The sequence below is a fragment of the Pantherophis guttatus genome, chromosome 2, assembly GCF_059756535.1.
Source record: "Pantherophis guttatus breed Tessera chromosome 2, ASM5975653v1, whole genome shotgun sequence".
NCBI classification, from domain to species: domain Eukaryota; kingdom Metazoa; phylum Chordata; class Lepidosauria; order Squamata; family Colubridae; genus Pantherophis; species Pantherophis guttatus.
In genome coordinates, this window is record NC_142064.1 from 208,507,481 (window position 1) to 208,524,723 (window position 17,243).

At 42.8% G+C, this 17,243-nt stretch overlaps 1 protein-coding gene across 1 annotated transcript in view; it reads left to right on the forward strand.

Annotated features, from left to right (window-relative positions):
* The window catches only part of BSN (bassoon presynaptic cytomatrix protein), a 222,519-nt gene that overhangs the window by 191,649 nt on the left and 13,627 nt on the right, over positions 1–17,243 (forward strand). Inside the window, exon 5 of the mRNA XM_034440718.3 lies at positions 4,491–11,297. Coding sequence (XP_034296609.2) covers positions 4,491–11,297 — 6,807 coding nt within the window. The remainder of the gene's footprint in view (positions 1–4,490; positions 11,298–17,243) is intronic.

Sequence of the window (17,243 nt, forward strand, 5' to 3'; positions counted from 1 at the left end):
ACCAAGTATGGTTTTTCTGCCTTCGGGGATTCTGATGATTGGCCTTTTGCCTCACCGTTACTTTATTCCCAGGACTGACATCTGAATTTTGTGAGGAAAATATGTGGTTGGGATTCTTACCTTTTGAAACCTGAAGAAAAATTTGCTTCTTGGCTTTAAATTCCAGTTTCTGAAGTTGTATGTGAAGATGTAAAATGTTTTAATTCTGCACATGAGATCAACACCGCATCGACATTATTGGAATCCTGGGAATAAATTTAGCACTTAGCTGAATTTCAGTAACATTTCTAAAGTGCCTTTTAGGGGTCAGTTTTTGCTTGAAGGAATTTGTAGGCAAGAATGGAGATGGAGTTCAGTTTCCAGCAGGACAATGCCTTCTTTATTAAACCAAGAAAAATGCCTGTCAGGATTTGCATGGACAAAGCACATGTGGGGCCAGATAAGAAAGCATCCAAGGGGTAAGTACAGTTAGGAATCTAAAACGGGGGGGGGGGGGGAATCCTCCCTCCAGCCCTATTTATAGTCTGGCAGCCTTCAGGAAGTTGCTGAATTATTGGGGCAGAAGTTATATTACATTCTAAACCTCCACAAAAGGCTCTGACAGACAGAGAGCAAAGGTAAGTGAGATGAAAGAAGAAACCATCATCCTTAATGATGGATGTCATTTGTTTTCAAGAAGGGTTATTTTCCAAATCTCTGGCCAAGTTTTTTTTTGGGGGGTCGTATTGAGAAAGATGCGTCAGATCACAACTGCTATATCAGATCACAACTGCCCGAGCTTTTTCTCAGATCTATGATATTCTAATTCTGTATCATATAATGAGGCATCGTGGGAGAGGGCAGGAAGATAAGTACTGCACTCCCAAATTATTTTATCTAGGAAAGGTTTAGATCTCTTGCAGTTCAATGGGGTTTGCAAACCCAAACAAGGAGAGGGCTTTGATTGTAACAGTTAGGGCCTATCTCATTGCCATCATTATCCCACGATTAAATGTGGACTAACAAGATTGTGTCTAATAGATTTTCAACTAATTATACAGTTATACCCAAATTAGGATCATAAATGCTTCTGCACTGTCCTAAAGGAATGAATCCAGCGAGAATGCTGACTTCACAAATTCCTATCCGAATAGCTGTGGTTTTTGCAATGGAGCCAGGTTGGGCCTCAGTCCAGCCTCCAGCAATTGCAGGCCCTGATTGGTTGTTTCTCTGCTTTTTGCCTTTCCCATCTTTATAGGGAAGTCAAGTCTGACTGGATGGATGTTTGAGTGACCCTCAGTATTTGTCTTTTTCCTTCAGGGGTAGCCTCCATTCTTTGCTTTTCCAGATGTTTATATGCATGAATACCTTTGCAACCCCTTTCAACATTCTCTCGTTTAACACAAACCCTTGCTTCTCTGAACATATAGGCTTGTACCTCTATTGTTTTATGTTGTTCCCTAATTCTGCTGTAGGTCCATAGAAACTTGATAGCAATGAAGACCTGATGGTTCAGGTTCACAGGAACAAAGATGTGGCAATTGAAGCTGGGTAGCATTTTTGCAATCTGCCTATTCTGCAACTTAAATAGGAATAGAGAGAGAGAGGGAGGGAGGAGCTTTGCAGTGTGCGATGAATAGAATAGAATAGAATAGAATAGAATAGAATAGAATAGAATAGAATAGAATAGAATAGAATAGAATAGAATAGAAAGCAATGCAATGCAATGCAATGCAATGCAATGCAATGCAATGCAATGCAATGCAATGCAATACAATACAATACAATACAATACAATACAATACAATACAATACAATACAATACAATAGTTGGAAGGGACCTTGGAGGTCTTCTAGTCCAACCCCCTGCTCAGGCAGGAAACCCTATACCAGTGATGGTGAACCTATGGCATGCGAACCGTCGCCCCAATTCAGCTCTTCCCTGCATGCGTGCGTGCCTCCCACCAGCCAAATGGTCTTCAGGTCTCTGTCACGGGCAGCAGGGGGCATGCACGCACTTGGGGCATGTGCGGGGGGCACGTGCACATGCATCAGGGCAGGGCACATGTGCTGGGGCCGCGCGTGCATTGCATTTTGGTGGTTCAGGCGCGCTTTGGGCACTCAGTCCGGAAAAGGTTAGCCATCATTGCCTTATACCATTTCAGACCTTACCATTTCAGATAAAGTTTTGAAAGAAGCAAGCATGCAAGCTAGATTAGGCAGAAGCCAAGACATGCTCAGCGGAAAATATAAGGATAGATGGGCTTGCAGAAGAGGCAAGAATGACATTAAGCAGGACTGGAATTTCAGTGAGGGAACCACCAGGCATGGCTCTTAGACTGTTGCATGTTAAAGCAACATGGACAGTACCACAGCACAGATTCATTCAGGTAAGGATATGTTAGGTAAGCAGCAAGATTTAAGCTAACATAGTTTTCTGGCATCTCTGGGGTGGGAAGGGGGCATGGCAAAACAGCTGTTCAGGCATCAGCATGATATGGCTTCAAAAAAAAGGCGAATGCAATTTTAGATTGCCTCAGACTATACAAAAGCATAGTTTTTAAATCACAAGAAATGCTGACTCTATTTTGTTCTGCTCTGCTGAGATCCTGCATTGAATCTCCTGTCTAGATTTAAGAAAGATATAGAGAAATTGGAAGAAGAGGGCATACAAGGGTAATAAGAATAATTAGGAAACTCAAAAAGAAGTTGTATCAAGAAAGATTGAAGGCACTGGGCATAACTGGGCATCGATAAACTTGAAAATATTGAGGGAAAGTATGGTAGCACTTTTCAAATACCAGAAATAATGTCATACAGAAGAAAGTCAAGATCGTTATCTTTCATTCCAGAGTGTGGGATGTGGAATAACAGATTTAAGTTAGAGAGGACTTCTGTTGAATGTTAGAAAAATGTCATAAAAGAAAGAGCAGTTCAGCAGGGAACAAATTACTCAAAATGCAGGTGTTCTGCCTTTCATTGGGTGCATTCAGATAGATGCTAGATAACCTGGCCAGGGGGCTTAAATTTGGAATTTTGCACTGAGCTGAGAGCTGGACTTGATAAGTTTATGAGGTGATGCCTCAAGTAGACATTCTGAAGCTTACTCAAAGCTAAGCTGGAAAAAAAAATGTATCATTCAAATAATGATCTTTGTATGTGCCTCTAACATTAAAAACATAAATCTGTGTTTGTGTGTGTGTGAGTTGAGAGTTAATGTATTATTCAAAAAGGCATGGGAAATTGTTTTAAACAATCGAGTAACACATTAAGCAACTTTTGTGGAAACTAAGATAGAGATCTCCAGTGCATTCTTTTGCAAAGTAGGAGTCAAGGGTGCTGATGCTTCTTTTTGCAAAAGCAACAATTGTATGTCTGGTCTTGACTTTAAAATTGTTCAGCCTTGGGTAAACTTGATTTTAAAAAAAAAATGGAAGGACAGGGCCAATAAGGTATGTAAACCTGAGTTCCTGGCTTGAGGGCAGAGAATGTAGGTTTATAACATTTCAGAGCTATCTGCTTGGGTTTGACACATACTTTTCATTGTTCTAAAAAGCTTGTTTAAAGTAGACCTGTCATCCACAGTTGGATGGAGACTTATAAGTATCACAATTCATAATGACACTGCTAAAACATAATTTAGGTTAAAAAAACACCAGTTGCATATAATGGGATAAAGTTTTTAAAATAACTAGTTATCATCAGTGATCGGGCAAATAATTCTGATTTGACAAAACAAAATTGGGTATACTTATATTTTTCTAAAAACAAAATGTTTCATACTAGTGCTGGAAAATTGCAATATACCTCAAAACAAAATCTTCCCTGTGGGATGACATTTACAGCAAAACAGTATGAGCTGTTCGTTTATTAAACTACAAATAGATGGTCTGAAAAGACCTTGTTCTTTTTTGTTGTTGTTGTTGATTTGAATCTAGCAGGGAGATCTCTTTTATTAACTACATATATTCGTGTTATACATTTGTGTCATATTACAAGGGTGTATATCTGTGAAATAAACCCCAGACTTATGTTTTGACTTCTGAGTGTAGGTTGGGGTAGGAAAAAAACACAAAAGAATTACTTCCTTGGGCTCCTCATATTAGGAATCAGTCTTGCATGCACTTTTAAATTATTAAAAGGTAGAGAGGATCTGGTCTACCAATCAAAAGGCATTGCACACAAATTCTGTCTTTCTGCCATAAATAACTTTCTGGATTAAAAAGAGCAACGAAAACAGTGGAAAAATACTGAGACCCAAATGGAGTATGTCATCAGACCCCTGAAAATTCTAAAAAAGAGAACAGAGTGATTGGACAATAATTACTCTACCAGCAAGCACCAAAGATAAGGATGCTGCTCTCATTTCTTAGCATATTATGGTTGCTGTTTTTGAATGTTAGAGTCCAGGTTAATTGCAGCTATAAATTGCTGTAAAGCTGAATAATAACATGAATTGTGTTTACAGTCAGTTATAATGAAATGTTAATGGATTTTCATTTCCTTTGTAGGAATCCAGCAAGCCTTATCCTTCAGACCTGCAGTCGCGCAGCCCCCAAAGCTTGAGTGACACGGGCTACTCATCTGATGGGATCTCTAGTTCCCAGAGTGAAATCACAGGCTTAGTGCAGCAAGAAGAAGAACAGCTAAACGAAACAGGAATTGTAGAACCAAGTCCTCCCAGTCCTTCTGAACTTACTAAGTTGGAAACCAGCATGCGCCCTTTACTGGAGTCGAAAAGCTTGTCCCATCCATCAACTGACCGTGGGAAGACATACCATGAATTACGGGAGGAGCAGAGGCAGAGGCAGAGGCCACGGTCACTTTCTATCACTCCAGAAGCCTTTGATTCCGATGAGGAGCTAGAAGACATAATGGAAGAAGATGAAGACTCTGTGGAATGGGATAATCAAAGGGAGAAGAAGGACAGTGTGGAGTCTTCAGATGATTTTGGCAGCAAGCTACGCCATGACTATGTGACAGATAGTAGTGAAGCAGGATTCTCCCCATTACCAACTAAACAGAAAGGCAAAGAGCCTGTAATGACAGATGAAGAATTCATGAGGAGGCAAATCTTGGAGATGAGTGCAGAAGAAGACAATCTTGAGGAGGGAGAAGAATATGATCGTGCAAAATACCGTACAAAAAATGGACACAAGCCTGATTCTGAGAAAAGCAGAGAGCCTACTGCGTCCAAGAGACGCCTGCCTCACAGCTCGAGCAGCATATATGAGGAGGAACAAAAAGAATTGGAAAGCGCCGAGAATGATGATATGGCTGCATCTCAGGGAGGTCTGCGTCGTTTCAAGACCATTGAGTTAAACAGCACTAACAACTATGGCAGAGACATAGAGTTGAGCCAGGAGGCAGACATCAACCTGGACAGAGAACCTGAACTGGAGATGGAGAGTCTCACAGGCTCCCCAGAAGATAGATCAAGAGGTGACTATTCCTCCACCTTGCCACCAACCACACCCAGTTACACCTCGGGCACATCCCCAACCTCGGTCTCTTCTCTGGAGGAAGACAGTGACAGCAGCCCAAGCCGCAGACAGAGATTAGAAGAGGTTAAACAACAGAGGAAAGCCCGGCATCGCTCTCATGGCCCTCTACTGCCAACCATTGAAGATTCCTCAGAGGAAGAAGAGCTGCGTGAGGAAGAGGAGCTCTTGAGAGAACAAGAAAAAATGCGAGAGGTGGAGCAGCAGCGGATCCGAAGCACGGCACGCAAAGCAAAAAGAGATAAAGAAGAGCTGAGGGCACAGAGGAGGAGAGAGAGGTCTAAAACTCCGCCCAGTAATTTGTCACCTATTGAAGATGCTTCGCCCACTGAGGAACTGCGTCAGGCAGCAGAGATGGAGGAGCTGCACAGGTCTTCCTGTTCAGAATATTCACCCTCTATTGACTCGGAGGCTGAAGGATTTGATGTCATTGCCTCCAAACTGTACAAATCTGGCAGTGAGTACAATCTGCCAACCTTCATGTCCCTTTATTCTCCAACAGAAAAAATGGCTAGCTCTAGTTACCCATCCAACAAGCCCCTCAAAAGTGCAGAAGAAGCCTATGAAGAGATGATGAGGAAGGCAGAAATGTTCCAAAAACAACAGCCTTTCCAACAAAGTATTTCATACAACAACACCTTTCAAGAAGTAAGTTATCGTGGTTCGGAAGACCAAAGTAATTTTGAATATCAGTACATAGATGACTATGGTTATGACAGTCGGAGTATGGATTCCTCACAAACTGACTATCAGAATGAGCTTTCCAAATCTGGGGCACTATATGAAGAAATCCTTCAAACATCACAGAATATCTCCAGAATGCATCAATCTTCTTCTCTGGATTTGACACTTGAGCAAGAAATGAAGAAAAAAGGGAGAGAAGATCCCTATCCAGAGAAGCAGTTTTTGAATGCGGAGAGTGCTTATGAAAGTGGCCCACTCACTCCGGGAACAAGTCCTACCCAACTCTCTGCTCCCGTCTCCTTTTCACAGACTGAAAGCAGTGCAGGCAGAATAATCCCCGATGTTAGAGTCACTCAGCACTTTGAAAAAGAGAGTAATGAGCAAACAAAGTTTCATAGTTCCTCAGTTACAGCTAGCTCAGTTCCAAAGAGTGTAGCTATGCCTTACTCATATAGTAAAGGAACTAGCCCAGTCACTACCATTGTTTCTAGTCCAGCTAGCGCAAGCCGAATTTACAGCTCTCCAACTTCAAGTGGCTCTGATGTATCACCTGTGTCCACCATTAGCCAAAGTCAGACAAAAGTAACTGCAAGTTATGGCTCTCAAACAGAAAACATTCCCAGGGTCAGTGGGCCATCAGTAAGAGATAAACATCAAGGTGTGACTGATGGCAAGACGAACGTACCCATGACAACCCCCAGAATGTATTCTTTTTTCAAAAGTTCCAGCCCACCCCTTTCCCCTTCTTCTCCAACTCAAAGTCCTACTTATTCTGTTCCGAGAACTGGGATGCCATCTAGTTCTGGGGTAGGAACTAAATCAACAGCTGAGTTTTCGACTCAAACACACAGCACAATTATTTCATACGACATTGCAACTACTGGGGCATCAACAGCTTCTTCAATGATAGCTCAAGGAACACAAACTCCTCAGCGAGCCAGCTCCCCACGCCTGGCTAGGCAACAGTCATCACAAGAAGCCCCCTTTATGGTCATCACCTTAGCGTCTGATGCAGCTATTCAAACCAGGCCAATTGGTGTAAGTTCCTCCATTTCACCACCTTCATCTCCAACTCAGCAAGGCCACCAGCAAACAGTGCATAGTTACAGCCAAACAGCAATCAGTGCGGTGCAATTCCAGTCACAGCAGGTCCAGACTACTCACACCAAGGCACAGCCAATGCCTGAAAAAGCCTCTCCTTATACTCCAGTGCAGAAAGTGCAGAGCACTGCTACTGACCCTATGCCTGGTGTGTACAGCTGGGGCACCCTACCTGCAGAGAATATTTCTTTGTGTAGGATATCCTCAGTCCCTGGGACGTCTAGAGTAGAACCTGGACCTAGAGCATCTGGTAATAATATTGTCGATTTGAGGACAGCAATAAAGTCTGTTCCAATCATTGTAACAGACCAGGGAATGGATCTCACGTCTGCTGAGAGCAGAAAATATTGCCTCACCATGGACCAGTCACCAAGTCGGCAATCCACAGCCATCCAACCTTTAATCATTAACCTCAATGCCCAGGAACAACCACATGCTATTATCAGCAGTGCCACCACTGTCAGCATAACAGTTGCGTCTACCATGCTTATGTCCCAATCAAAGCAACCAGTTGTCTATGGGGACCCTTTCCAGAACAGAATTGACTTTGGTCAAGAGACAGGAAGTCCAGTCTGTCTGACGCAAATTAAACAGGTGGAGCAAGCCGTTCAGACTGGTCCCTTCAGAGGACCCATGAGTGGAGCTGGCCCATCTGCTTCTATGGGCCATCCAGAAGCAGCAGGTCCACAGCAAACAAAATTTGCAAGATACAATTTGCCCAACCAAATGACATCCATGATAAAAAAAGATACACTAATTACTCAGACTAGCAATGCCCAAAATATTGTGAGTGCCATTCCCAGGCCGTTTCCTCAGGATCAAAGCTCAGAGATATATAGAGGGATCCCAGTGGAATTGAAAAGTCAGACTCCTTCAGTTGCTCTTGGAAGTAAGAAGTCCCAAGTGATGATGGTGCAGATGGATGACATAGCAGCAGGGTCTGTCACAAAACTCATCAAAGAAGAACCTCCTCCTAATGCTCTGGACCTCACGGGAATGAAGCCTGAGAGCCAAGTAGCATGCTGTGATGTAGTCTATAGATTTCCATTTGGAAGCAGCTGCACTGGGGCTTTTAATCCTTCTCCTAAGGTGCCAGAAAAACATATTGGAGAAGCAGCTCCCCTTGCCAAAGCTAGTGGCCAGTATTATGGAACCAGAGAACAGGAAATGCCGGAGGCATACCCTTACAGAGAACAGCCGGCACCGGTCCCTCATCCATACGAAGAGCACCGATTCCATCCGCATGGCATGTTTGGGAGATTATATTCCTCAATGTCGGATACAAATCTTTCTGAAATGGGGTTGAACTATTACTCAGTTAAAGGAGAGCAGCCCTTTCCTTCCCCTGGAGCTGGAGATTCCGCTGTGGACTTGACAACTATGAAGCATCCCTACAGCCACAGTTTTACGGAGGGAGGACACCTAGGGCATGGGCTGCAATATGGCTCTTTCACTGACCTCCGTCAACCCACTGAATTATTAAGTCATTCATATCCCATGCGAAGGTACAGCTCAGCCTCCAATATCTACTCCGATTATAGATATTCATCAAGAGGAGACTTGGCCAATTTCCAGGAAGCTAGCCTAGCTCATTACAGTGCTACCACTGCTCGTGAAATCAGCCGAATGTGTGCAGCCCTTAACTCCATGGACCAGTATGGGGGCAGGCATGCGAACAGCCAAGATCTTCTACAATATGGACATAGTGCTCTTGGTGCTGCACCAGGAGGGACTGGAAACATTATGGCTCAACAGGGTGCCATGAAATCAAACATGATGTACAATCCAAATTTCCCAGAGTCTCGTTCTGGCTTTGGAAACTTAGCCCAATATAATCTCTCAAGGTTTGGATCTGTCAGACAGGTACTCCCTTCCACAGCTACTGTACGAGCTGCCGATGGCATGATTTATTCAACCATTAATACACCAATAGCATCAACCCTTCCCATCACCACCCAGCCAGTTTCGGTGCTACGACCCATGCTCCGAGGCCTGTACAGGCACTATGCTCCAGGCAGTATCACAGCTGTTCCTCTGGCTAGCCTCACCAGAGTACCCCTAGTTACTCCTAGGATCCCCCTTGCATCTCAAGGTCTTTATCGCTATTCTGTGCCCAGCAGGATTCCTGCAGTTCCTTCCGCATCTGTAATGGAAACACCCATGTATTTAGGAAAACCACTTAGCACCTCTGTAGCCAGCACTGCTGCCAGCACAGTAAACATAGCACCTGCTACTAAGTCCCCTGCTCCAAGCACAGTCAGCTTCCAAAGACCTGAGCAGACAGGGGTTGGGCCACGCGAGGAGGTGCCCATGTCAACCTCAGAGGTTCAGGGTTCTGCCAGGGACACCAGCCAGACACAACAGGAGCTCCCTCCCCGACTGCCGGCCCAAAAGCCTCAGATAGAAGCCCCACAGGCCAGCACTGCTAGCAAAGGAGCTCTGGAAAGAGAGGAAAAGGAGGAAGAACGGCAGAGGAAGCAACATGAGCACATCCTCCAGTTTGAAAGGGAAAGAGTAGAACTGGAAAAACTGAGGCAGATGAGGCTTCACGAGGAACTGGAAAGGGAACGGGTGGAGTTACAGAGACACAGAGAGAAGGAGCAGCTCTTGATGCACAGGGAAATCCAGGAGTTGCAATCCATAAAGCACCAGGTCCTCCAGCAGCAGCAAGAGGAGCGACAGGCCCAGTTTGCCATGCAGCGGGAGCAGCTCGCCCAGCAGCGCTTCCAATTAGAACAAATCCAGCACTTGCAGCAGCAATTGCAACAGCAGCTGGAAGAGCAGAAGAGGCAGAAGAGTACCTTTCCTCCAGTATGTGACCCAACTGGCCGGATTCCTCCTCAGGTTACCCCTGAGGTAACGATAGAAATGCAAAGGACCTTGGCTCAAAATGGACAATACTGGCCACCCCTAAACCAAGCCTTTATTGCTACGGCAGCCCCGGGGCAAGACGGACAAACACAGCCCCGCTATCCGGGACTCCAAAGGCCTCTTACAAACTCGGCCTCTGAAATGTCCCTGCAGACTGAAGAACAGTGGGAAGCCAGTCGGGGGATAAAGAAACGGAACTCGATGCCTCGTCTTCGGGACGCCTATGATAAGGAGCCCAGCCATGAACCATACTTGGTGAAAAAGATCACAGACAGCAGTGTGCAGACTGATGAAGAAGATGGCGAGGAACGTTTCTATGCATCCCGCCGGCGCCGTTCCCGGCGCAGCACTGATTGCAGTGTTCAGACAGATGAGGAAGACGATGCTGAGTGGGAACAGCCGGTGCGTCGCAGACGTTCCCGCTTCTCCCGCCACTCTGATTCTAGTGCAGAGAGTAAAGCCGATTCTTCAGCAAAAGGCATGGCCAGCATAGCCATCCAAACCATCAGTGACTGTTCTGTGCAAACCGAACCCGACCAGTTGCTCCGAGTGTCCCCTTCCATCCACATCACTTCCCCTGACCCCAAGGTGGAGATCGTGAAGTACATCTCTGCCCCTGAGAAGACCCAGAGAGGGGAGAGTTTGGCTTGCCAGACAGAACCCGAAGTGCAACCCCAGCCAGGCATTGCAATCCCTCAGCTCACAGTGCCCACCTCAATCCCTCCTTACTCCTCCAACATCCAGATGGTCAGCTCTGGGCCTCTGGATCCTCATTCAGTCCGACAGCAAGCACTAGCCAAGAAGAAGCCTGTTCCTCTTGAAATCGGCTACCAATCCCACTTGCCCACAGACTCCTTGTCTCAGCTTGTGTCCCGACAGCCACCCAAATCCCCTCAGGTCCTCTATTCCCCAGTGTCTCCTCTTTCCCCTCATCGGTTGCTAGAGTCATCCTTTGCATCCAGTGAAAGGCTCAACAAGGCCCACGTGACTCCACAGAAGCACTTCATGGCCGAGTCCACCCAACGCCAGCAGACCCTGCCTCGTCCCATCAAAACCATCCAAAGGTCTTTATCTGATCCAAAGCCCATCAGTCCCACCTCAGAGGAGTCTGCAAAGGACAGGTTTTCCTTGTATCAGCACACCTTCCTGCCCGGCAGCCAGGTAAGATCACTTGGTCTATGAAAATTGAGTGGGGTCTGATCATCTTTAGGCCTGGAAAGAAGGGGAATGTTTTCAGCTTCAGATGAAGACTAACATTTCACTCTTCATGTCCATAGCAGGTTCTGCATTTACAGTGTGAGCTGAATTTTGTAATTTGTTTTACATGTCTACTTCCCTGCAGATCCACCACTGGATCTGTTCTTATTCGTGCTTCTTTCTACTTGCCCTGGGCAGATTGGAGCCTTTTTTTAAGCCCCAAAGCTTTATTTTAAAAAGTATGGGGTTGTTTTTTTAAATTAAATTGATTATTGAGAATAAGCAATAAGCAATAAGCCTACACTACAGCCAGCTTTTTATTTGACATGCTTAAAATTTATAGCACCAGTTTTTCAGAACACTTTCCAAGATAGTGAACTATATATGCATAGTTAAAATGTTGTATTTGTCTTCATTCAATCTACTCAGCATGTCTTCCAATATGACATTAAGTGCTAAGAAACCTACAGGAATAATATAGAGGTTGGAATATCTCCCTGTCTCTCTCACATAAATTAATAATGGTATCAACCACCTTGAATGTGTTTGTTCCATCATAGTGTGGTTAAATTACTAAATATGTGTATTATCATGATGCATTTATCATATAAAAATCTTTTTTAATTTCCTTTTCCCTTAAAATATATTCCTGATACTGTGCAGTCTGTACACACTCAGATACTAAAACAGTTAAGTTCAAAACAGAGGGTGATCTATTTTTTGCGTTTAAGAAACACGTGGTAATATGGAAGTAAATGGCTTGTCTGTCTGCCATCTAATGGTGGTAAAAGGAAATACCATTTTCTGCCTTGCATAAAAATATTTCTTACTGACATACACAGAACTGTGATCTTTTCCTTCATATGTTAAAAGACATCCTGTATCCCCCAAAATATCCTCCTTGGTTAGCTCTCTTTTACAAGAGCTAAAGAAAATAAACCAACTGTCGTAGCATCCTGCATGAAGAAATACCATAATGTCTCATAGCTGTTATCAATCAAGACAAAAGAGGCAAGACGTTATAACTGGCAGGGAGACAGTCGTTTTTTATTTTGGCCTCCACCATAGCTGAAAAATAGGGAATGAACCCTGTCTTCCTGAAAATACCGAAAAGGGGACTGGCTGGAATGCATACATGTATATTTGCCTGGAGATAAAGAGGATAATGTACTTGCCACAATTTTTTCTAGTCCCCCTTCCTCCCCCCCCACACACTTTTTTTTCCCCCGGTGAGAAATAAGTTAGAAAGGAGAAGGCAGGAATTAGGAATTGGATAGCAGCATAAGGAAAGGGTGCCCTCATCCTTTCCTGCTTCTCTGGAAAACCTTTCAATTATCTGTACCAAGAAAACAATTCCCCCAGTTGGCACTTAGCCTTAAATATAGCAAATAATGTATGGATGCATTTTCATAAGGATACTGCAGTGGGAAAGTAGGGTGAAATACCCCATGGAATAGAGGGCCCTGATGCTCCATCCACACACACACCCAAAAAAAACCCCAAGCCCATCATAAATAGCTACTGTATTGGAGGTATTATTATCTCAAACAGACTTGAGATCTGGCAGATTCTTGGGAAATAGCACTGACAGTTTACATTGTGGACCAATGAAGCCAAAAACCACAGCCTGTCCAAAAGCTATTAATATGTAAAGAGACACAGAGCTTCTTTTGATTACAATGTAAACATATTTGCCAGATCCTTCCTTCCTTCCTTTCTTTCTTCCTTCCATCCATCCATCCATCCATTTCACAGAGAGCTATCTCGTCTTTTCTCTTGCTATTAAAAACAAAATTATAGTGCTAAAGCATCTTGCTGAAGAGGGGTGTGTGTGTGTGTGTGTGTGTGTGTGTGTGTGTGTGTGTAGGGAATAGGGAGGTTTGCTCTAACCTGCTGTGTGTGCAGTTTTTCCAGCTGTTTCACATGATGAATAGCAATTGAATCTATAGCAGATTTCTCCTGTTCCAGTTCTTTGTTTATTCACTTATATGTCATGTGGGGAAACCTACAGCTTCAGATTGCTTCTTGTTTGCTACAGCCTTGAAAGCATCACTCTTCCAGGGTTTTCCAGATGAATTAGGTAGACTAAGGGCTTTTACAAAAAATTGCACTGTTCCTAAAATGAACATTGTCAGTATAATGCTTATAGACGTGCATTTTTCATGCTTTCAGCCTCTGCAGGTGTCAGAACCTAGTAGACTTTTGCTCATCTGTAAAGTTAAATAGGGTTACTGTTACTGCTATATTTGGATAGGAATTACAGGGCTGCCAGCTAGACTAGAAAGAAAAATAAATCATGCAAGAAGATAGTGGCAAGTAATTTTTAATAACGTTTCTAACAATAAGAAAACTGTACGGATCTAATCACCAGGAGCCAATCTTTACTTGAGGAATACTTTAGCTTTTTAACCCTTTATTTTGTTTCCTTACCACTAATCAAGACTGATGCAAGATGCAATTTGCAAATGACCTTCAACCATTACTTTTAGAATAAGTGATTGGAAACAAACACGTTCGGCAACTTGACTCCTGTGCTAAAATAGCAAGCCCCATTAAAAATATTCTCTGTGTGAAAGGAAAACACAGAGAAATATTCTCTGTGTGAAAGAAAAACACAAAGAACTAGATGTAGGTATGTATGAGACCATGACTGAGAGATCTGAAAACACATCTCAGCAATGCTTGTGGGGTGCAGGTAATGATGTAATGTTTTCAACTCTGAGGCTGAAAAAGATTTTGGATTTTTGACACAATTGCCAAAAGGCAATTACAAATCTGCACCATTAGAAAAGTAGCCTCTACATTCGTGAAAAGTAATATTTATATTATATTCTGTATTGGCAAGTTCCAGCCTCAACTTCTGTTTTGGATCCCACTGTTTAAGAAGTTGTCAGGCAAATTAGAGCAGGAGCAAAAAAAAAGAAGAAGAAGAAGAAGAAGAAGGGTAACATGGATGAAGGAAGTCCTGTGAGAAGAGATGGAAAAAATATACTTGTTTATCATTGATAGAAAGATTCTGTGAGGGGATGAAATCCACAATTGCCTGTGAGAATCACAGCCAGAAGTAGTTCACAAAACCACTAAAGGATAAAGGGGAAAAAATCTTAATGATAAAAGTAGTTTGATGATGAAATGAAGGCTCTAGGAAGGTGGTCGGTTCTCCGTTCTAGACATCTTCAAATAAAGCCTTGGTACAGTCATGGTACAGTATTTAGAATATTTATCATGACAACTGAACACTTACCTGAAGTGATACTTTATAATAAAAAATATATGAACCTTCTTCACTTTGGAACTAAATATCTTTACTTACATCCACTATTTCACACCATGGAACGTTCTTTCTGTGGGACAATGTCCCCAGCAGTACACCAAAATATTTCAATTTGATTAATTGTAAAGTAATGTATATTTTAAAAGACTGCCTTCAAATTACAACTGCATTCTGGCAAATTACAATTGCATTCTTATTCAAACTGAATTTCATAGCGTATATAATGTTAGTACCGGTATCTGCAGTGTCTTGATATAATAGGCAGGACTAATTTGGAATTGTGCCAAAGAAATGTCACATTTATATTTTTCTGCTTCCTGTTTGCTCCCAACCACTTCTTTCTTTTTTGCATCCTCAGAATCCTAAAATTGTTTTAGGTTTTATTGTTTAATGCAGTTTTAATAATAGTTATGAAATTGATCACATAATAAGAACGTTCTGAATTAACCAGGGCCCATCCAGTGGTGAAATGTAAAATTTGTTACTACCGGTTCTATGGGTGTGGCTTGGGGGGGGTAATATGACTGGGTGGGTGTGGCCAACTTTTTTTTTTTTACTTTTTTAAAGCATTTTTTTACAACCTATTCGGGCGAATAGGTTGTTAAAAAATTCTTTTAAAAGGTTAAAAAAAAGGCTCTGATGATCACAGCTGTGGCGTGTGATCGTCAGAGCCTTTTTTTTTTTACCTTTTAAAAGCAGGAAGTAATGACACCCGGGCAGGTGGGTGGAGCCTTGTGCTGCCATCACTACTGGTTCTCCGAATCACCTGCCACAATCGCTACAGGATTGCCCGATCCGGTCCGAACCGGGAGCATTTCACCCCTGGGCCCATCTAATTCCTGTAGCCCATTACCAACATGAAAGGCCAGATGCCTCTTGGTGAAATATACAAGCAAACTGCCCATTCTTTCTCTTTTTAACTAGAGATTACTAAATATTCAGTAATTAGGGCTAATGATCCTAGCCTGTCTTCCCCATGAATTTCTGGAATTCTCTTCTTTAAAAAAAAAAAAATCCATGCCTGCTCATAATCTTTTCCCACTCCTTCCATTGGAGTTCAGCACTCCATGATATGCTATAATAGATCATATGTACACACAAAATAGAGATGACACATTTTACAAACGATGCAGGCTCAAATTCTTGGCAGATTCATTTGACTTCTCAATATCACAACTTATCCTGGGCCATTGTGGACGTTCTGCTTTAAACGTACAACATCTTTGCTTCTGATTGATATCTGACACAAGACATCTGAATTAACAATCTTGCGTTTAGCTTAAGGACAGCTTGTTGGAATTTTTAGACACTATAGGTTGGCCTAAAGTTGCATATTGAGAACAAAAAATGCTAACACGATTGGAATGCTGTACCCCATTCAAGCCTTATTCAGTTCCTAGTTATCCAGTTATTGTAACAGATCCAGGAATTATGGCAGTTTCTCCTCCTTTCTGTTGTGGGTCTGGGTACAATGCATCTACACAATGAGGGACATTCCTAAAGCCAGGAGATAAATAGGGACTTTTGTCATTTATAGGGAGGCAAAAACGCTGTTATTGTTATCTATTTTTCATTCTGAATGGTACAGTGACTGAAGTTATTGTCCCAGAAAGCTCAGGTCCTTTTACCTGGTATTCAGGCCCAATGAACAACACAAAATAGGTAAGCAAGGACTAAGACTTTTATTTACAAATAAAAGGTTATCCAGAAGCAAGTTCCAGAATGGGCACAACCCTGCTCAGAGTTAACACCCTTTCATACAGTTTTGAAAAGAGTACATTGCCATGAACCAATCATGGGAACATACATCACTACAAACCAATCACTAAAAGCAAATGTATGCATAACATTTCTGTAGACAGAGTAACAAATAAACTATTGCCATATGCTAAATAATGAATACATGTGTTAAAGTATCTTAAAATGGCTTGTTCCAACAATGACTAAAACATGGGAGAAAGGTTGAAACTGACCTGTGCCATGGAAATTTATTCAGTGACTTAAGATCAGTCCTGCTTTCTCCCCATTGCCTATCATATGGGGTTTTTTGTTGTGGGGATGAAATCTCCACCTAAGTTTTGTTGTCCATCTTCAAGAGTGAAGACAAATGCCAGAAACGTGGCAGGTAGTTTGAGAGAGAGTGTGTGGATCTGCATGTGTGTGTGTGCTCTCTGAGGAGCCACCGGTACATCAGGAGCGTTGTAGGGTTTGCAAATTTAATGTCCTTTAAAAGTCTCCACCACGGTTGCGAGCAAAATGGCTAATCCGGTTGTCTCCTGGTGCTCGAACCTGCTCTCCTGAAATCCCCACATGAAAAGCAGCCATCTGAGGCACATGTCGGTGATCTCCCATCCTCTGCAAAGTATTAACCACCTTGCTCGCAACCATGGTGGAGACTTTCAAAGGATACCAAGTTTGGAAATCTCACTTTCTAATCACTTTCATTCAATCCTGAATGAAAGAACATTTTAATCATAATCATAAGAATTTTTTTCAGGTTTCTGCATCAGTCTCAAAGAGGTGCTAAGCAGAAGCACATTGTCTAAATCAGGGCCCCCCAACCTTTTGGCACCAGAGTCGTGGTTTCGTGGAAGACAAATTTTCCATGGACCGGGTTGATGATGGCTTCGGTTTCA